The sequence below is a fragment of the Haliaeetus albicilla genome, chromosome 8 (assembly GCF_947461875.1).
Source record: "Haliaeetus albicilla chromosome 8, bHalAlb1.1, whole genome shotgun sequence".
NCBI classification, from domain to species: Eukaryota; Metazoa; Chordata; class Aves; order Accipitriformes; family Accipitridae; genus Haliaeetus; species Haliaeetus albicilla.
The window spans coordinates 44,427,364-44,447,796 of record NC_091490.1 but is presented as its reverse complement, the minus strand read 5'-3'; the positions used below and the strand labels follow the sequence as shown (position 1 = coordinate 44,447,796).

The following is a 20,433-nucleotide window of genomic DNA, read 5'->3' as shown; positions in this document are numbered from 1 at the left end:
GCTGGCAGCCTGGAAGCCAAGGTAAAGGTTAAGGTAAAGGTGTGTTAATTAACTGCCGGGTTGATGCTGCATTAGGAGCCAGAGCCACGAGCCCAGCGGGGAGGGGAAAGACACGCTGCAAGAAGCCGTCTCGCGAGTCCGGGCATTTGCAGGGTGCAGTCGGGGTGGCGGAAAGGCATTAGCAGGAGGGATCTGAGTTTGATCAGGAGTAAAACAGGCCGGGTGATCAGATTTGGAGGGGCAGGTCTTGGGAAGATATGCAAGCCTCCCGCCCCTCTGCCCTCCCCACACGCAAACTCTCCCGCCCTGCCCTCCTTCATCTGCAGAAGTGGAAGTGTCCCAGGAACATGAAACGATTACTCGGCGAGGAGAATCCAGCTCAGCACTTCTTGGCATTTGTTCACGGCTTTTCATCTTCAAAGCTCCTTGCAAACATTAGCTAACTAATCCCTGCAACCCTCCTGTGAGATAGTGCAGGATCAAGCAGAGGAGCATTATCTCGCCACAGCAGATGGGGAAACTGAGGCACGGAGCGGTGACGCTGCTGCCCTGGGGCGCGGGGCGAAGCTACGTGTCAGCGCTGGGGGTGGAGTGTGGCCAGCCAGGCCATCGAGGTGCGGATCGCACTGCTCCGCCACTCTCTCCCCAACGCCAGTGATGCAGCCGTGAGCCATAAGCATCTCTCTGATTTACCCGGCTGGAGCCGTACGGACACGGTGGAGAAAATCCAGCCCCAGGGTCAGAGCTGCTGGCAGCAGCCCCACACCTTGAAGGGCAGCTCCCCACCACTGCAGAGGGGCCCTGTGCTGAGGCGCTGCAGAGCCAGTGCCATCCACAGCACTGGGGCCGTGCTTTCAGCTCACGTCTCGCACCGGCAACTTGCCACGTGCTCCGCGGGATGCTCGTGCAGGGGGAGACTGAGGCTCAGGTTGAGCTTTGCCTGGTTCACGCTTGCTGGGTTCACACTGTGCTCTAGTGCTGACCCTTGGCAGATCTCGAGCTGGCCCTGCTGCACCGAGCGCAGGTCCCGTCCCGGCGGTTTCTGGGATCCTGCGGCCCCACAGCTACGCCTGAGCTCGGGGAGCGCCTCGGGCTGCGGAGCCCCTGGCCAGCAGCCCTGCTCCTCCCCACGGGTGCTGCTGGGGTGTTTGGCAGCATCTCTGCTTGCATGGGAGAAACTCATGCATCCCGCTGCGATGGGGAGTGTACCGGGGCCGGGATTGCTTCGCTCCGAGGGGGAAACGGTGACCAAAAGACATCCAAGGACCCGCCTAACGTCTGCCAGCGGATCCAGGCCATCAGTATGAAACCTCTGCTCGTTTGCCTGTGCCCTGACCCTGGGCTCTGTGAGAAACACTTCTCAGTTGAATGTCTTGTTGCAAATTGCAGCTCTAATTGGTTTAGCAGAGTTTAATTAGCCTGAACTGATGAAAGAGGCGAGATTCCCTCCTTAAAGGAGCCCAGCAGCTCAGGAGGAGAATGAAGTAGCCAGGGTTTTGGGCAGGAGGATGGTTGGCTCTTGAACTCAGCCTGAAATCTTGCTGCAGCCCGAACCGTAGCGGGACGCCGCCTGACCCAGCACAATGCCAGCACCCAGACGGAAAGGTCAGATGTGAGGCTGCCATTCACCGCGGCTGCAAAGAGCTCCTTTGTCCCCGCTCCAGCTCCTCCTGCCGCCCCCAGCCCCCTGCCCATGGGCTCCTTTGATTCTCCTCGGGTGCCGCTGCCACCGCAGGGCTGGTTTCCCCGTGTTTCCCGGCCTGGCTCCTCTCCCCCCTCACTCCGCGGGTGCTGCTGGGGCTCAGTTCCCGCCCGGGCCGTTCGTGGGAGCGGGGAAGCAGCATCACCCTGCATGCGGCAGACTGGTTGGTGGAGTTTTGCTCCCAGCTTTGCTTGAGAACCAGCCTTGGCCCCCGCCTGAGGCGTGACCGTGGGCACGTCGCTTCCCCGCCCCGCGGCAGGACGGCGCTTCCCAGGGCTGCCGGAGCCCCAGCCCGGGCAGGGGGCGAGCGGAGCCCCCGGCACAGCTTTGCAGGGCGGCCTCGGCAGGGCTCCGAGCCCCCGGGCACCAGCAGGCCTTTGCGAGGCAGCGCCGAGTTATGCCGGCTCGGGGGAAGGAGCCCGACCCGCTTCCCTCCCGGCCTCCAGGCTCCTCCTGCCCCAGTCAGGCGGAGCGGGAGCCCGGCTGCTCCCTTCCAGATGCTGCTCCAGAGCGAGGTCCGACTCCTTCCCTGCCAGAGCCGGCCGGTTGTGCAACCCTGCTCGCAGCCAGGGAAAATCCCTTCCTGGCCTCCGCAAGCTCCTCTTGCATCCTGGAGCATGTGAGTGAGTGCATCACCACCCGCTCGCTCATTGAAATCCAGCTCAGGGATTTGGCTCCCCAGCCCTCTGCCCTTACATGGGCAATCGCTCCGAGACCGGCAGTGCGAGCCAGGGGTCACGCTGGCCCCGAACAGGGACGGGGGCAGAAGCAGCACTGCCCAGCCCAGGGCCAGCACCACGCCAGGAGCCTACACAGCCGGGGGCTGCTGGCTCTGTCCTTCCCCCCGGCACAGCAGAGCCTTCACCGTCCCTGGTGGCAGGGCTTCCCGCTCCGTGCACAAAGCTGTCCAGAGGTGCCGTGGCACTGCAGGGCCCGAGGGCTGCTCCACTGAACCCCTGCAGTTTACACCAATGCCACCTGGAGTAAACCCAGCCCTCCCCATTCCCATCCCTTCCCTGGGGGTGCAGGGGGCTGTGTGGGGAGAAGGGGAGGAAGATCCACCTTGATGGATGGCCAGCCCGCTGCTCTTCCCTGGGACCCATCCTTAGGACAGAGGGAGGGATGGGGACGTGGTGGTGCCAGCGGACACAACTGCTCTGCCTGCGCTGGCTGCTGGCATCACACCCCGCTCCCCCCCAGCCGTGGGACCGGGGCTGCTCCGTGTCTCACTGGACCAAAGCTGCATCCAGCCCCATCCCGCGCCAAAGCGAGCTGCTCATGCTGTGCTGGCACCAGCTTGAAGCGAGTAGGCTGCTGTCGGGCCGGAGGGGTGGTGCAAGGTCCCCGGGGCCGGGGCCCCTCTCCTGAAAGAGCCCGGCTCAGTTCTGCTGAAAACATGACCTCAGCTGAGGCCAGTGCAAAGGGTAAAACGTTCCTCAGCTGCACGGCTGGGAGATGGACACAGTTCACAGGGCTGGAGAAGGCCCCTGGGCGGCAGCAGGAGGAGTGGGGACAGGCAGAGCCAGTGTCCCCAGTGGTCCGCCCGGGGAGGGGGGTGACAGATGGGGGGCCCTGACTGCACCCCGACCCTCCTTGCAGACAGTGGGTGATCTCTTTGTGGTGGCATCAAGCAGTGAGCGAGGCCAAGCAAAGTCATGGAGCCTGACCTGCCTTGCCCTGGCCTCCCTGCAGCCCCGCTGCCTACCCCAGTCCTGCCGGGAACCCCCCAAAGCCTTGCAGTGCTGGCAGAGCCGTGGTTCCCCAGCCCAGGCCGGGCTGTGCGGGGTCCAGCGCATGTTCGGGAGCCAGGACAGAGCAGCCCTCGTGGCGATGGGGAATTGCGGGAGGGCAGTGACAGCGTATGCTGTGGGGGGTACGTCCCCCCAGCTCTTCTCCTTCCCCTTCTCACCTCGCATGGCTCGCCCAGGCAAGGGCTCGCGCGGCTCGAGGCAGTGGGACCCAGCGATGCCTCGGTTTCCCTGCTGGCGCAGTGTGGGTGATGCCGGGCTGCCGGCGGTGCTGCGCTGGTGTGTAGGGGGCAAAGATGAAAGGGGCCGCATGACACAGACCTTACCGTAACTCTGCTGCCAGACGGGGCTGCTGCGGGGAGGAGGAGGAGGAGGGCGGCGGGAGGAAGCAGACAGAGGGTTCACGCGAGGATGGGTGGGTAGGTAAGGAGCCGCGTGCGGGAGGGGCAGGATCGGGCAGGGGGGCTGCTCTGGGCAGCACCCAGGCCCCAGCGGTCCCCCACGCCTCGGGGTCTGCCGGGACATATCCCTGCTCTCTCTACCCCGGCCCCCGCTCCGCTGCTGGGCTCTGCCGCCTCTGCGCCCCGAGCACGGGGGGCACCCCTAAACCTTCCCCTCCCCACCTCCATCCCAGTGCGGTCCAGCTGCGGTGTGCCGGCCCCTGCCCGCCCCGGGGGAACGCACGGACACATCCCCACCGCGACACCCCCACCCTCGCCCACCCGGCACCCACAGGCGGTGACGAGCAGACCCTCGCCGCCCCCCCCCCCCCCGCTCTCACCGACACGCCCGCACCCCCCGCTTGCCCCCCAACTCACAGCCCCCCCATCCTCTCGCCCCCACCACTTTGCCCCCCAACTTCCACCCCCGCCCCGCTGCCCCCGCCCCCGGCCGAGGCCCCCCCGCCGCCGCCGCCGCCCCGCCCGGTGATTCACGCCGCCCCGCCGCTTTATAGCGCCGCCGGCCCCGCCGCCGCCTCACAGGCAACAGGTCGCCGGAGCGTCCCGGCCCCGTCCCGGCCCGTCCCGCCGCCCCGGCCCGGCCATGCCGCTGCGGCTGGCGCTCTGCCTGCTCGCCCTCTGCAGCCCCGCCGCTGCGCACGGTAAGTGCCGCCCGGGGCGGTGGGGGGGGGTGTCCCGGCGGCGTGGGGTTTTGGGGGGAGGGGGGCCGCACCGGGGCAGCCGCTCCCGCCGGGGCCACCCCGCCCGCCCGCTCCGCCCGCCGCCCCGGGCCGTCGGTGCCGCCGCTCCCCGCCGCGCCCGGCCCGGCCCCGCCGGCAGGTGCTTGGGGCGGCCCGGCCCGGGGTCCCGGCGCCGTTACCGCGCTCCGCCCCCCCCCCCCCCACCGGACACAGCTGTCCCCCCCCTCCCCGTCCCTCCCGGCAGCCGCCGCCCCGGCCGGGGGGGAGGGGGGTGCTGTCCGCGGGGCCGGGCTGTCGGTGGCAGAAACCCGTTTTACCGGGAGGCGCGCGGGTGCCGGGCACTGGCGGAGCAGCGGCTGCTGCCCGGTGCCCGGCAGTGCCGCTCGGGTGGCCCCCGGTGCCCGGCTGTCCCTCCAGCAGGCTCCGTCCCGGGGCTGCCGCGGCGGGAGCCAGCGCCCGGGGTCCCGCACGGCCCCACTGCCACGTCCCGTGTCGTGGCAGTGCCGGTGCCCGACCCCCGCACCCCGGCGTGCCCTGGGGTGGGGGCGACCGGCGCAACAGCCTGGCCGGCCCCGCCAGCCCCCCGCAGAGCTGCCGGGACGGCTGCCCGGGAGGTGGCGGGGGGGGGGGGTGTCCCTCTTTCTCCCCGGGCTGCGAGGGGGGAGCGGGAGAGCCGTGCCGCGCAGCTTTGCGAGCCGGGTGGGAAGAGCTGGGAACGGCGGCCGGTTCGTGATCTGGGTGTGGAGTTTGCAGCTTGAACCCCTCCCGGTTCAGCTGACCGTGCTGGCAGCTCTTGCGGGCGCTTGGGAGGCGTCCGGGCTTTTTGGTAGCTGTTCCTTCGCAGGGGAGCCGTCCTGGCACCCAGGCTGTCCGGGACCCCGGTCTGGGGCTCCAGCAGCCCTTCCCAGCGCTGCCGAGCCGTGGCTACCGGTGTCGGTTCGCCCGCAGCAGTGCTGGCGTTTCTGTCTTCCCCATCACACGATGCCCTGTGTCCCCATCGCTCTCTGCCAGCGTGGGCAGGAGCCGTCCATGCTCCCTGGATAGCAGCAGGTCAGGATGCCCTGAAGCCAGGGGAGGCTCCCACGAGGCCCCTCGTGCTGCTGTGGACACCAGGATCGTGTTCGGCATCGCCCCAGCCTGCGGGATTTCTGCTTGCTGCTTTGCAGGGTCGAGTACAAGTGCTGCAAGGCCCTGGGCAGGGACATGCCGTGTCCCCCTGGCCAGAGCTCGGGTCCTCCGGCTGTGCTGAGTGTGGGAGCGCCGCACCCTTGTGGCTGAAGCACCGGGGAAACCCTGAGGACGGGGCGCCCCAAGAACCCCACGCTGGCCCCTGTGGCCCACGACCACCTTGCTCCACTTGCAGGGTGGGTGGGCTCCGTCCCCCTGCCCAGGGTGTGTTGCTTGTCAGCATCCCCGCACCCCAGCATGGCTCGGGAGGTGGTGGGTGCCCTGCTGCTGCTGGCCAGGGGTGCACCCCAGAGACCGGACGTGTGGGCAGGTTGTGCGTGGATCTGTCCCACTGCAGGTGGGATCACCCTGCACGTGGCTGTACCCACGGGCAACAGTTGTGGGGCAAGCACGGTACAAAGCAGTTACAGCTCCCAGGGAGCTTGGTACTGTGGAGGAATTGGGGCCACGGGATGTTGTAAAGGAAAAATGGGCTTGAAAAAGCAATTGGACAAATCCATGGAGGATAAACCCACCGTTGGCAGAGGTGTATTGGCCTGGCTGATGATTCCAGAGGAGTCCAGGCCCCTGGTTCCTGCAGCCTGAGGGTTTGCTCCATCCATAGCTGCCCTGCAGAGCTGCTGCTGGCTGCAGCTGGGCTGGGAGCCCCACATGCTTTTGGCTGAACCAAAATTGGGTGCATGGGAGGGAGTGGGAGGACACCTGGGGTCCGAGGCAGGTGCTGACTCTGCTTTGGGGCAGGGTGAATCCCTAATTTGGAGGGGAGCCACTCCAGCCTGGTACCAGCAGGATCTGTCCCTTCCCCCATCCCTCCCTCACATCTTTAGCTGTTTAACAAACCTCAAACGCAGCTAATGAGAGCATAAACCCAAATAAGCGTCAGAAGAGGCTGGTTTGCAGAGGCGGAAATTGCAAAGGAATCACTCACAAAAAAAAATAACTGATTCGCTCGTGGGGTTAAGGAACAAACAGGCTTTTGACTCAGAAAGATCCGATGCCGCTGGGCTGGCCCCATCCCAAGGGCTGTGTCAAGTGCCCTGTTCTCCAGCCGGTGGCTCAGATGCTCCTCGCGGAGGCCGTGGGTGTCAGGCCCTGACGCCACGGGGATGGTGCCTGTCCATCTGTGGGGCCGCTGGTGCACACAGGGGGATCCAGCCCTCGCAGTGTGGGCGCCCACTGGCCCCACCCTGCCTGTCCTCCCTGGGCTGAAGCCTCCCCTCTGTGGAGTCAGGCAGAAATTAGGCAGGGAGAGCAGGGCAAGGGGGTAAGCTGCAAGCCCAGACCCTGGCCTGCTGTCTGGGCATCTTCCAGAGCATCGCTTGCGAGTGCTGAGATAACTGGTACGTCCCTGCGGTCCCAGTGCTGGGTTTGGAGCCTGTCGGCCAGGGAGCCGGGCTGCCAGCAGCCCAGGGCGTTGGGGCAGCAGCATGGGCACAGAGCTGCCGCGCTGTGCCAGGAACTCATGGGGATGCCTGCTCTGGGACAGCGCTTGTGCCACAGGAGAGGTGGGAGCCAGCACAGAGCATCTTTAGGTTCCCCAACTCATCCCATGCCGGCCCTTCCCGGGCACCGGTGCAGTCCCTGTGCCTCTGCCCCATGGGTAGCCCGGCTGGGGTTTTGCTGCCCTTTGCGCTGTGGCCCAGTGCAGTGGGGAACCCTTACCCTCTGCCCTCTCTGCAGGTGGGATCTGCTGGCTGCAGCAGGGGAAGGAGGCCAAGTGCACCATGATCCTGAAGACGGGAGTGACGTGGGAGGAATGCTGTGCCAATGGCAACGTGGACGTGGCCTGGTCTAATTACACCTACCCGGGCAACAAGATCAGCCTGCTGGGCTTCCTGGGGCTGGTGACCTGCCACCCCTGCAAAGGTAAGTGTGGCTGTGGGGCAAGTGGGCTGCTGTGGGGCTGAGCTCTTCTCGGGGAGGGTGCTTGGAGCCCGCAGCTCCAGGTGAAGCAGCAGCGATGGGGCTGGGCTGCCCCTCACCAGGCAGGGCTCTCCAGTGCCCTCCTAGGCTCTCCCAGACAGACCAGGGACCCCAGAGACCGCTGACCCCATGCTCCTGCTGCTGCAGCTCCAGGATGGATGCTGCCATGGGGCCAGGGCTTGCGGGACACCTTCCATCCCCCGGCAGCTCACGTTTTGTGTGTATTTTTGTTCCCCCTGTGGAGTGGGGTGTGTGACCTGGGTCTTGGCCGGGCAGCCCAAGTGCGAGGAGCCGAGCTGGGGCTCCCTGTTCTCAGGTTAACTCTGCTGTGGCTGGGGCCTCCCACCCCTGCCCTCGCCAGGTCTGCTCAGAGGAAAACTTCTTAAGTTTGTTTTTTTGGTTTTTTTTTAAGGAAAAAAGATCTATTTCTTTCCCTCTGCTCCCCCTTCCTCCTCCCAGCCTGTGTGTGAAATGGCTTTATGTAACGGGCAGTTCCAGAAGTGGAAACTCTCCAGCTGTGAGTTCCAGCCCCACCAGATGTTTTGGCGTGCGCCAGAGGCACGGATCCCCCAGTCGCACTTGCGTGGCTGTGTGAGAACATGCTCAAGGACCTGCTGACCACAGTAGGCAGGAGCAGGTCTTTGAAAGGTCATGTCGTTATTTGCTTAAAGGGGGAAAAAATGGTTCTTAACAAGACAGCTTCTTCCAGCCCCTCTGCACCCCCTGGCACTGCCACCCTGGTTGCTCCTCAGCCCCGTCCTGGCATGGCTGGGGGTTGCACCCTCTGCCAGCTGAAACCTGAGTGAGGTTCTGGCCCTGGCTTTCTGCCCCATCTCTCACCATGGGCTCAGCCCCGCGGTGGCTGGGCAGGCTGGCCCCACTCAGTGGGTGTCAGTAGCACTGGGACCCTCTCCAGGGGCTGGCTGGGGAGCGCGGCTCCCCCGTGGCTCATCCCAGGGGTCTGCCCTCCCCTCTGCGGGGAGACTGGTGGACATGGGGGGCTGTCGGTGGCCACAGACTGCAGTGGAGGCTGTGGCTTCTGGAGATCGTTGGGGTCTGGGAGCAGGACCTTTACTGAAACCACTGGAGAGCCTGGCCGGCACGTAGACCACAACTCCCCACCCTTCAGAAAGCCCCTGCCTGTCCCATCCAGATGGAGCTGGTGCTGCTCCCCACCGGGCTCCAGTGAGCCGGAGGCCTTGGAAAAGGGAGGATGAGATGAGCTGCGCTCCCGCTCCCTGGGCTCGCGGGGCTGGGAGAGGTTACTCCAGGATAAAGTGGGCTGCAGCCACCAGCCCTGCGCCAGCAGCCGGGGCGGCCGAGCCCCGCGGGAAGGTGCTGGCCAGACCCCGGGGACTCTGCAATGGGTCTCCAGTGAGGAGGTGAAATTCCTGGCTCCAGCTGCTGGGGACATGGTGTCCCCCCCAGGGACCTAGTGCAGGGAGGGAGAGCCAGGCTGCAGGGTCGGGGTCACAGGCAGATAGTCCAACTACCTCCCTCCCTTGCTGAGACAGTCTGGACATGGCTGGACCCTGCTGTGCCGGCGGCAGCATCCCAGAGTGGAGGGTGACGAGGGTCCCACTTGCTCCGGCAGCCCTGGGTCATGGGGTCATGCTCCTCTGTCCTGGGGTCTTGTTCCTGTGGCTCTCTGCAAAGATGCTGCCAGAGCTCAGCCTGCCACTCTCCCCTTCCCTTGGACAAGCCCCAGCTATGGAAATCACAGAGCAAACTGGGAAACTATCTCCCACCAGGGAATTTCCCCTGGGGAGAGCCGGGCCAAGCAGACAGGGAATTTCCCCCTCCTCCTCCTCCTCCTCCTCCTCACCCCCGCTGTCTCCCAAAGTGACCCGTCTCCCGCAGGGAAATCCCCATCTGTACTTCCCAAGAACTCCCAGCACACACCCTGTCTGCGGGGATCCCTCCTGCCTGGGGGTGAATCCCTGTCTTGGGATGTTTCTCAGTCCTGCCCACCCTTCCTCCCTGCAGGTGCTGAGGGGTCCCTGCATCCACAGGCAGCCCTGTACCCCGCAACTCCCAGCATTGCCCGTGTCCCAGGGGGTGAAGGGTCCCTTTGGGTTGAGGGCTATGTGCATGCTTTGTGGGGGCAAGGGGCTTCCCACCGCCCCAGCCAGAGCCCCCATCCCTGCCTTGGGCTAGGTGCTGACCCCTTTGCCTCTCTCCGCGGAGGCAGCAGCGTCTGGGACAGGCACCTTCTTGGAGCCGGCGGCCTCTCTCTGTCCCCGCCGGCATGGGCACAGCCCCGGAGCAGCTCCGGGCGCTGGCGGGACCCTCTGAACCCAGCCCCTGTGCTGGCCGGGAGGCGACCCGGGGGACAAAGCAGGCAGCTGTCTGGGGATCTGCGCTTGCTGCTGCGTCCCGCTCTTGTGTTCAAGTCACGGAGGCCCGGAGCAAAACAGGGCTGGGTATTGTCTGGTGGAAGCGGCGTTCTTGATTGCCCAGACAACTCGCGAAGCCCAGTTCCTTCTGGAGGAGCTGGGGCCTTGCAGAGATAGATTTTCCATTGCACAAGAAAAAGAAATGTCTCCTTCCCGAAAAAAAAAAATACATAGAAATGAGTTAGCTGGTGCTGAGTGGAGGGCCGGGGCTCTGGCTGGGGTGAGTGCTGGATGATCGTGCTGAGCTCCAGCCAAGGACCTGCTCCTTGGCGGAGCTGAGCAGATCCAGATGCTGCTCAGGGCAGCTCGGCATCGAGCATGCATGTTGTGACTCCGGGAGGGATTCTGGACCCCGAGGGCTGATGCTGGCCCCGTCCTGGTCAGTGCTACCCTGCGTGGTCATGGGGCCAGGGTGCCAGCCAGGCTGGGCAGGATGGATCCTTCCCTCATGGTGGGCGGCCGGTGCCGCATCCTCACGTGCCGCTCCCCTCTGTCCCCAGAGAGCTGCGAGGGGGTGGTGTGCGGCCCCGACAAGGTCTGCAAGATGAAGCACGGGCGTCCCCAGTGCGCCTGTGCCCCAGACTGCTCCAGCCTGCCCCGCAAGCTGCAGGTCTGCGGCTCCGACGGCTACACCTACCGAGACGAGTGCGACCTGCTGACGGCCAAGTGCAGAGACCACCCCGACCTCGAAGTGATGTACCAGGGCAAATGCAAAAGTAGGTCTGGTCGTGCCCCCCCACCCCCTTTCGTCCTGTCCCCTGTGGCTCTCGTGTTCCCAGCTCCGCGTGGGACCGGTCCAAGCTGCGCCCGTGTGGAAAGAGGTGAACGGCAGCGCGGCTCCCCGGACCGAGGTGCTCTCCAGCTCTCCTGGCGCACCGCAAGCCGCTCTGGTGCGGAGAAGGGTCACCCTGCTGTGTTGTGCTAGCAGGTCCGGGCGCATCCTCCCCTCTCCTTCCCGGGAAGCCGGATCTCCCCCATTCTCCCTGCCGCAGGCAGCGTGTCCCAGGGAGGAGCCGTCCACGCAGCCGGCTGCACCAGCATGGCGTGGAGGGTTTGTAACCGGTGCCTGGCCCTGGCTGTGCCCAGGGAGGGAAGGTCTGTCCCAGCTCAGGGCTTCGCCTGCGGCACACAGGGGTCTGCGCACAGTGAGGGGGCATTGCTCCTCAGCCAGCCCGGTGCTGATGGGTGCCAGCGGCCCCTGGCCCGTGGGGGAGTCACATCCCCTCAGCATTGCCCTCACTGCGCTCGGAGCTGGCACCCACCCGGCTGGCAGCCCAGGGCCCTGGCCTGGCCACCCTGGCGGGGATGCAGCAGCGAAGCCGCCTGTGATGCCGATGCAGCCTGTCAGTGCAACAGGGCTTTAGCCTCGCCGCGGGCTGAGGAATAACAGTCCGTAAAATGTCACTTACAAACATCAAGCCCCGTTTTTTGTTTTGTTAAAGAGAGCAGCAATCCTCCTTGCCCTGCCAAGAACTGTCAGAATTATTATGATTATTTTTGCCAGCCCTCCTCTCTGAAATGCTTTGCCTGTCAAGCTCTGGACTGCACAGGGAAATGTGGGGCAAGAAATGTGAGTTGCGAGCTGGGAGTTGCAGATGCCAAATCTCCTTCCAATCCGGCAGGGAAAGAGAGGAAGGCGGAGGGACGGCGTTGCAAAGTGTTTACGGTGTCCGGGGAGTGCTGCGGGTCCTGCCGTGCCCCCGCTGCTGCCGCGGGGTTATGCTGGGACGGGGCGGGGGGGTGGGCGCTACGGGGCCGGCAGGCTCTGCAGACCCTGGGGTTTTGCTGGCAGATGGGGGGTGCCCAAGCCCCCTGCTCTGCGCCAGCCTGGCAGAGCTCTGCGCAGGGCCTGATCCTGTCCCCGCAGGCTCCCACCGCCCCCGTGCACCCTCGCTCGCAGGGCTGGGCCGGGTCCAGGGTGACCCTGCCCTTCCCCTCTTGCCGGGGCGTGCACGGTGTGGCGGCTGCCAGCCTGGCCGGAGTGGACACCGCTCCCCCTGCCAAGGCACCTGCGTGGGGCTGCTCACAGCGGCCAGGTCCCACCGTGCCAAGCCAGGCTCAGCCCCACGCGCTCGGGCTCTCCAGCTGGACATCAGCTCCCCCCCCCCACCCCGGCCTTGCGATGAGGCTCCGGCTGGGGCCGTGCCCAAGGGCTGCGGGGCCACGCGGTCCCTCGCACCCAGGACATTGGCCCCTGCCAGCTCCCGTCCTTGGGAGCGGTGATGATGGGGGAGCTTGGGACCCTCCAGCCCCCAGCTCCACTCTGACCCCCGGCAGCTAAAGGTGGGAGGGGGCCTGAGCTGCCTGGGTTTCTCTGGGAGGGGACGCCCACTGCCCACCTGGGTCGGAGGAGCCACGGGAGGAGGACGGCCATCCCTGGCTCACCCTGGCCAGGGAGGCTCAGCTGTGGCTGCGTGTGCTTCCCGGCAGAGTCCTGCTCCAGTGTGGTGTGCCCTGGCACCCACACCTGCGTGGTGGACCAGACGGGCAGCGCCCACTGCGTGATGTGCCGGACGGCTCCCTGCCCCGAGCCCACCAGCCTGGACCATGCCCTCTGCGGCAACAACAATGTCACCTACCCCTCGGCGTGCCACCTCCGGCGGGCCACCTGCCACCGCGGCCGCTCCATCGGCGTGCGTCACTACGGGAGCTGCTCGGGTGAGCGGGGTGATCCGGGTGCGGGCGGTGGGGGGAGCGGGCTCGGACCCCCAGCACCTGGCCCTCCCTTGCACCTCCCTCACCACTCTCCCCCTGTCCTGCTCCATTTCCAGCTGTGGCCAAATTCTCCCCGGAGACGGACAACGCGGAAGAGAACTACGTGTGAATCCTCCCTCGCCGCGAGGCCAGACCCAGGAGACAGGGGCATTATGTGTATATTGTACAAACCATATACCTGATATTTATTAAGATAAAAAGATCCTTATTTATACCTGTGTATGTTATGCAGTCGCAGGGGGCCCGATTCTCAGTCCTGCCAGCTGGGAAGCAGGGGAGGGGGCTCCCAGCCCGCATGGTGGAGTGATGCTGAGCCGTGCCGGGGATGCTCCGGTGCCTGCCCGGTGCCCGGCAGAGCTCTCCGCTGGCTGGCGCCCGCTCCCAGTGGTCATACGGCCCTTCCTTGCAGCCGGCACAGCGCTGAGGGGGTGTCCGTGCTGCAGCATGTTGGGGCCCCCCCACGTGTCCTTGGCCAGCAGCCCTGGGCCTATTTATTTTTGGATTGAATTCTTGGTACTCTGCTGACGTTTCTGGCCGGGACCTTGAGGTCTAGAGGGAATCTGCGCTTTCGCTTTCCCCGGAGGGGCTCAGCCCCAGCTGCCAGCGGCAGGAAAGGCAGCACGGTGCTGCATCAGATTGGAGATAGATAGATATATATTTTTTTATATATATATATATATATATAAAAAATATATATATGTATGTTATTTTCTCCTAAAGTTTTAGCATGTGTATGTTAAAACGGATTTTAGTTTAGGTTTTCCTGGGCCCGTTCAGACCAGGCTCCCACCCATCTTTGGAGGCAACGCCGGTGCCCAGAGGGCTGGTGCGATGGCGGCCAGGCAGCGCTGCCCACCATGGGCCATGGCAGCCCTGACCGGGGGGCATGACCGACCCCCCCAGGCCCACCCAGCCCACCGCTGCTGTAGGTGCCCCTGCCCGGGGGCCAGCCTGCCCAGAGCCCTCTTCATCCCTCCCTGCCAAAACCGCTTTGAAAGCAGCTGTGACTGCCGGGGGATCTGGGGGTCCGCGGCTCCCGGAGGCATTTCCAGGGCTGGTGCTGGGTGAAGCAGCCACGCGGTGCCCCGGGACGGTGCTCGGCTCCCGATCCCACTGCAGAGCCACCGTGGGGGTGTGGGGCTGGGGTGGCCGTGGGGAGCACAGCTTGGCGGAGGGGGACAGGAGAGGGGCGATGGCCCTGCCTGCCCGACCCCGGGGACCCTCAGCCCAGCTCCCCCTCGGCTGCGCAGCCCTGGCCCCCACCTGCCCCCACCCCCTGCTCTGTTGACACCGTCTGTATTTATTTTTACTTCTCTCATTTTGTGTGTTGTCACCTGTGTAAATACCATCTCATCTCTGACACCAAGAAGCTATTGCCTTTATATAAATATCATATATATATAAAAATACCCTATTTTCTATTTTTGTATGATTGCATTCTGATTCCTGAGGCAGATGCTATGGGAACATATACATTTCCTGTTTGGTATTGTTAGGGACATTTTATGGCTGTGTTACAATTTGGATTATTATTAAAAAAAGAATAAACAGTGCTGCGGGTCCAACTTTGTTCAGGAGGTTCTGGGGCCTCAGGAGGCGGCTGTGTCCCCTGGGGCTGTTTCCCACGGGGCTGTGCTACCCGCAGCATTACTGCTTGCCCCCTCGCAGGGGATCTGGGGGTTGAGGCAGGCGTGGGCAGAGGGACGTGGGGGCACCTGGGGTGGGAGAGCCCCCGGAAGCAGGTAAGAAGCTTGGCCCTGGTCCTGGGCTGCGTCTGCTTCAGCTTTGGCACTGGGGTTTTTCCAGCCCAGCTGAGGCCGCTCTCTGCAGCGGGAGGAAAGGGGAGAGCGAGGAAGAGCAACCAGCAACGCAGATAAATCTGTTCCCAATATCAGGCCGTGCCATGAGGGTTTGGTATTTCACAAAACAATTCCTGCCATTAATTGGGTCCTGATGTGCGATGCTTCCCTGGCGGTGGGAGCCCGGGCGGCAGCCTGCGGCTTGGCGCTCTGAGCTCAACAGGAGCCGCTGCCGGTTCCCCCTCGGCCGTGTCCCCTGTGCCAGGGTCTGGCATGGCACAGCCCCCAGACCCTGCTGAGCCTCGCGTGGGTCAAGCGCTTCCCAGCCTGGGCCTGGCTCAGGACCTGCCGCATGGACGGGCTCCAGCACAGCCCCGACAGCAGCGGGGGGCTCCTGTGGGCAGGCTGGCTCTGACAGAGACCCCCCCGGACCTGGGTGGGGGGTTTACACAGGGGAAACTGAGGCACTGTGAAGCAGGGAGGGGGAAACGAGACCTTTGCTCCTGGCCGGCACCCAGCACCCTCAGCCCTCCCTGTGGTCCGGGAGGGAGCTGAGCATCGTGTGGGATCTGGCCCAGGCTGCAGACTGGTTTGAGCCTGGGCGTCTCGTGCACCCTGGAGCTGCGCTGAGCCCGGCCGGGCACCGCTGCCAGGCAGTGGCATCTCAACCCAGGGTGGGCACGGCGGGGGCTCTCCTGCAGCCCCTCTCTCCCCACCCAGCTCAGCGATGCACCCCCCCCTTTTGGGGATGGGTGTAAAGAAGTTGCCAAAACACTGCCCAGGACTTTCCCTGGTGCCAGCGTTTGCCACATGTGGTGGTGTGTGGCCCGGGTTTCTCTACAGCCCGCCCGCAGCGCCTTCCTCCCCAAGGCAGCTCGCCATCCTCCGCCTGCCCCAGCCAGAGGGTTTGGCCCCCGAAGCGCCTGGCGTGCTGCCCCGTGCCAAGTCCACGGGCACAAGCTGCAGCAGCGACGTCAGCTCCTGCCGATGAGCGGGAGATTTCGGCTTCCAAAAGACGGCTGTGAGTCAGGCGCCTCCTTCCCGCTGGTTTTTGGGTGGTCTGGGACAAGCCGGGACAGGCGCCGGCTCTCCAGGCTTCCCAGCAGCATGCAGAAGCCCCAGGGCTGGCAGCCCTGCCCCAGCATCCTGGGGGGGTCTGCCCCACGCTGCCACTGCAGGGAGCCCATGGGGATTTGGGGCTTCCTTGGAGGCTGGCAGCCTGGCAGGGGTCTGTTCTCTGCTGGGTGTCCCCCGGTGTCCCCAAGGCCACCAATGCCCATGGCTGTGTCCCCCTCACCACATGCAAAGCCCCGCAGCAGGGAGCTCGGATTGCCACAGGAGGGGATGGGGCAGCGTGCTGCAGCGGGGCGCAGCCAAAGCCCCTGGGCTCCCCAGCACGGGGACCATGGGGACTGCAGAGGTGAGGGTGCTTTCTGGGGACCTCTCGGCACACTGGCCTAGCCCTGGCCTTCATCTTCTCCGGCCGAGCCCCCAAGGGCGCTGAGATGGCCTGTGCCAGACGCTGCGGTCAGCTGCAGCCTCCTGCGGAATCCCCCGGGCAGGGAGGGCGGCTGCACCCTGTGGCAGCGGCGTGCCAGCAATTTGCAGATGAAACAAACAACCAGGAGCAGGGAATGTCTGGGTCTGTCCCCGGAGACGGCCGCGACGCTGGGCAAAGCCGCATGCTGTGTTGCATGTCTCAGCTGAGACCCAGCAGCACGTGTCCCCCCGGCCGGCATGGGCAGCTCCCGACCCCTGCGCCCGCAGCCACCCAGCTCCCTCTGGGACGAGCATCCATCTGCGCGCCCGAGCGTGCTGGGGAGGCGGGTGAGGCTCTCGACAGGATCCCCGCGGGCTCTGCCAGCGCAGCCGGGCGGCTGGGAGCCCATCTGCCCCCGGGCGGTGTCTGTGGTTCCCCTGTTTGGGGGGTCCCGTAGCATGGTGGGGAGGGTGCGGTGTGGGATGGGATGGGACAAGACGAGACGGAATGGGATGAGACAGGGTGGGATGGGATGGGATGGGATGGGAGGGGGAGCCCCACCCCGGTGGGAAGACAGCTCCAGCGCTGCTGGGATGCTCTGTGGGATGGCAGCGCCTGGATGAGGGTCCTGGCTCCTCTGAGGCAGAGCCTAGTCATGAGCGGGGGCTGGTGCTTCCCTCCTTCCTCCTGCAACCCCTGCTCCATCCACCCCAGCCCAGGACAAGCTGGGGGGGTCTGGCTGGGGACCGGAGTGCAATGGGGAGCAGTGACAGAGCCAGAGAGGGCATCCTGGTGGGGCAGGGGAAGGACAGGAGAGGGGAAAGCTGGGGAAAACCACCCCCCGTTGAGATGGGCAGCAGCCGCCTGGGCAGTGTGGGATTAAGGATCAGTCAGCCCTCCCGGACTCAGCTGCCCAGTGGGACATTAAAGGGGGCTAAAACGCTGGCCCAGGCTCTGCTGGCTCCCAGGGCAGGTGGGTCTCGGTCTCGGTCTCGGTCTCCCCATCATGTCCCTGGGGCCGGATCAGGGTGGGCTGGGGCTGATGGGGGGCAAGGATCCCTGGAGCGCCTGCCTGCCCCAGAGCCAGGGCTGTGGCCCCTCTGTAAGGTGGGGGGGAGTAGGGTGGGTGGAGGGAAGGTGAATGGATGGAGGGCTGGGACCAGGTTTTATTGAGGAAGGCAAACGTTGCTGCTTGCAAGAGGCAGAGTGAGGTGCTGGGGCTTCTTGTACAGCTTGGGGGGACAAGTGTCCCCTCGCCAATAGGCAGAGTCAGTCTCCTGCCCTGCCCTGGGTTGAGGAGCCCTGAGCATCAGCTCCCAAACCCCCTCCGAGCTGGGAGGACCTGGGACTCCTGGCCCTCTTCGCCCCTCCTGGGAGCTGCCAGACAGCCAAGACACCTCAGACCCTCTCCCCGCAGCCCGTCTGCCCCCGAGACCACCTTCCAGGCCTGGCTAGGGCTTCGGCTGCCCCTTCTGATGGTGTTGCCTTTGCACGATGCGATGCACCCAGTCGATGTAGTTGGAGATCTTGGTGTAGATATCAGGGTACCGGCGGTCCCCACATCTCTTCCCAGAGAAGGAGACGATGCCATAAACCTTTTTGTTGAAGATCAGGGGTCCCCCAGAGTCACCCTGCAAAGCAAGGGGGTGGGAGGGACACTAGCGGATCTCCTGGAGGGGGATGGCTGGGGGGCACGGGGCCGGGAGTGCACTCACTGAGCAGACGCCCTGCAGTGTGGTGTTGTGGCTGGCCGCGCACAGCATGTTGGTTGAGACCCTGCCCCTCCACAGCGTTCGGCAGAGGCTCCACTTGGCGATAGTGGTGCTGGTCTCCATCAGCTCAGTGGGCTGGTTGCCGGAGCTGGAGATGTCCCCCCAGCCCGCCACGTAGCAGACGGTGCCGGGATTCAGGTCGACGTGTGGTGAGGGCAGGTGGGCCAGCTTCACATACTCGTTCAGCGTGGCTGACCTGTCCAGCTGGGCAGGGAGCCAGGGGCGCAGGTGGCTTCGCTGCTGGGGCAGAGCCCCCCAACTGCTCCTGCCTGGGGACCCCGAACCCCCCGCACCCCATCACACGCCCGCCCCAACCCTGCCCTTCCCTCTTCAGGGGCTGAGCCCCCCGCACTGGTCCCAGCCTGCTCTAGAGACTGGCTGCCCGGGAGTGGAGGGGGCTGCTGTCCCAGCCGGGGTCGGCGTGTCCCCGGCCACCTCCATCGCACCCCGCGGCGCGGTCCCGCTTCTCCGGAGAAGCACTGACACCTAGTGTCGGCTCGGGCCCGCGTGGGCCTCTCCCTCCTGCGCCTCGCGGGGCGTGGGGCACCCCATCTCCCTCCTGCGTCCCACGGGGCACGGGCCACCTAACCTCCCGGCCGGCGGGAGCCCACGAACCCCCGGTGGGCAGGTCCGCGATGGCCAGTGACGCGGGCGGGACTCACCTTGAGCAGGCGGATGTCGTTGTCCCCCGAGTAGGGGTCGTAGTACAGGTGGGCGATGGACTTGTCGACACGGAAGATCTGCTGGGATGCCTCGGGCTCTTCCAGCCTGTGGGCGCCCAGCACCACGCGCACCGAGGGGCTGTGCCTGCGACAGAGGGGCCCTGAGTGGGCACTGCCGCGGCTCGGGGCGATCGGGGACGGGGAGAAGGGGGCTGGCAAGGTGGGCTCCAGGGGAGCACAGGTGGGCGGGAGGGGGGTTGCTCCAGGACTGCGTAACCCCCTGGGATGGGAATATCTGTTTGAAAGGGGCCGCGCCGTGTCCCGGGGTGGACGGGAGGTGCGTGCGCTGCGTGGGAGCGTGGCTTACCTGGGAATGAGGCAGTGGGCTGCTGTCATCACCCACATGGGCCACACCAGGAAGCCCCCGCAGACATGCTCCCCATTTATCTGGATGGAGGCAATGAAGGGCCAGGAGTGGGGTGCCGCCGCCTTTCCCCCGATGATCCGGCTCCCCTGGGTGCCTGGTGGGTTGGTGGGTGCAAGCAGTCACCGGCTGCCAGGGAGTCCCGGCACGGCTCTTGCCCGTGTCTGTCCTGCTCCTGGCTCTGTGTCCCAAGCACCCCAGCACTACCCGCAGGTACCAGGGAGCGGCTGAGCATCAGCTTTGGCCGAGGAGGGCTGAGTGTGGAAGGGCAAAGGCTCCCCTGCACCATGGTGCTCCAGCTCAGGGTCTCCATCTCCCGCCCTGGCTGTGGGACCAGCCCTGCAGCCCTCTCAGCTCCAGCTCTCCCGTTACCTGCTGAGGCCAGTGCTGGGAGCAGGACGGTGCCTCCCAGGCTGAGGATGAACATTCCAGCCGTGACCATGCTGGTGCAGAGCGGACCACTGCCACCTCCTCTGGGGCCACTCAGGGGTGGGGGGTGCTTAAATAACTCTGGAGGCTGAGCCTCTGCCTGGGTGCTGGCAGATATCTCCCTCCTGCTTCCTCCTCTCTGGGTGCTGCTGCCTTGTGCAATTGCTGTGGGGTGGGGGGCACTGGCAGCGCAATGCTTATCGGGGGTAGATGCAGCGTTGCAGCTTCCCCCAGAGCGATGGCTTGCTGGGAGAAGAGCAGATTGGGGCAGGAAGAGAGAAAGCAGAGCGGCTTCCCAACCCAGTCCTGACTCCTCCTGTGCCTTGAGCTAATTAGGATGAAACCCCTCTCCTCTTGGCAGAGAGGTGGGAGCAGCAGGGCCCCACCACATCCCAGCACACATCCCAGGACACGTCCCAGGATGTGGCAGTGTCCTGGGGCTGGCTGGCAGCCTGGCTGCTGTGGGTCGCGCAGGGACTGTGCTGTGCTCGGACCTGACGCATCTTTCAGCCCCTCCAGAGACTGCCTGGCTCTGGGATGGTGCTGCGGGCAGAGGGGCAGTTTGCCCCCCACCTTGGTCTGCATCCCCTCTGTGGTGCAAGAAAGGCTGCACGCAGGGTGTTCCGGGGTGGGGGTGTACTGCAGTGGGGGGACGGGGGCCCCACTGCCAGGCCGACCCTCGCTGCAGAGCCAGGCTTGCTCCAGGCCCGATCGCGGAGCTCTCGCCCCAGCAGCGGGCAGATTTTGTAACGGCGCCATGGTCAGAGGTTGGCTCTGGGCTTCCTGTGTCAGCTTGCCACTGTTTGCCCAACGCCAACCGTTGCGTTGGGAAACGGAGGACCGGCGAGGGGGGACTCGCAGCCCGGTCTCCCCCCTTCTCCATCCTCTCCCCTGCCGCCCTTTGCACCGTCAGGGGTGCGTGCCAGGCACGCGGAGGCCCTGGCGCGGTGGAAGCGATGAGTGTGGCCTTTGGCCGGGGCATTGCCCGGCCTGGGGACCCTCCTGGGGCGGCATGAGTTTGGGGACGACGACGACTCGTCCTGCCCGCGCTACC

At 65.4% G+C, this 20,433-nt stretch overlaps 2 protein-coding genes across 2 annotated transcripts; one reads left to right on the top strand and one right to left on the bottom strand.

Annotated features, from left to right (window-relative positions):
* Positions 1-4,397: 4,397 nt before the first annotated feature.
* On the top strand, positions 4,398-13,486 carry FSTL3 (follistatin like 3). The gene is made up of 5 exons (XM_069790644.1): positions 4,398-4,552; positions 7,460-7,645; positions 10,599-10,814; positions 12,529-12,756; positions 12,870-13,486. Exons 1-5 carry the CDS (start codon positions 4,495-4,497, stop codon positions 12,920-12,922), a joined length of 741 nt encoding a protein of 246 aa, XP_069646745.1. The 5' UTR covers positions 4,398-4,494; the 3' UTR covers positions 12,923-13,486.
* A 3,759-nt stretch (positions 13,487-17,245) lies between these two features.
* PRSS57 (serine protease 57) lies at positions 17,246-19,473 on the bottom strand. The gene is made up of 5 exons (XM_069788361.1): positions 19,323-19,473; positions 18,894-19,047; positions 18,527-18,671; positions 17,808-18,068; positions 17,246-17,723 (listed from the first exon to the last, which is right to left on the bottom strand). The coding sequence occupies exons 1-5, from the start codon at positions 19,390-19,392 to the stop codon at positions 17,544-17,546; spliced, it is 810 nt and encodes a 269-aa protein (XP_069644462.1). The 5' UTR covers positions 19,393-19,473; the 3' UTR covers positions 17,246-17,543.
* Positions 19,474-20,433: the final 960 nt, after the last annotated feature.

What these genes read in the sequence shown, in the direction of transcription:
- FSTL3 (XM_069790644.1), top strand. Translation starts at nt 4,495, where the DNA reads ATGCCGCTGCGGCTGGCGCTCTGCCTGCTCGCCCTCTGCAGCCCCGCC. An exon ending in CAGCCCCGCCGCTGCGCACG is followed by an intron (nt 4,553 to 7,459) that starts GTAAGTGCCGCC and finishes CCCTCTCTGCAG; the next exon opens with GTGGGATCTGCTGGCTGCAG. An exon ending in GACCTGCCACCCCTGCAAAG is followed by an intron (nt 7,646 to 10,598) that starts GTAAGTGTGGCT and finishes CTCTGTCCCCAG; the next exon opens with AGAGCTGCGAGGGGGTGGTG.
- PRSS57 (XM_069788361.1), bottom strand. Translation starts at nt 19,392, where the DNA reads ATGGTCACGGCTGGAATGTTCATCCTCAGCCTGGGAGGCACCGTCCTG. An exon ending in GCCCACTGCCTCATTCCCAG is followed by an intron (nt 18,672 to 18,893) that starts GTAAGCCACGCT and finishes CCTCTGTCGCAG; the next exon opens with GCACAGCCCCTCGGTGCGCG. An exon ending in ACGACATCCGCCTGCTCAAG is followed by an intron (nt 18,069 to 18,526) that starts GTGAGTCCCGCC and finishes CTCCCTGCCCAG; the next exon opens with CTGGACAGGTCAGCCACGCT.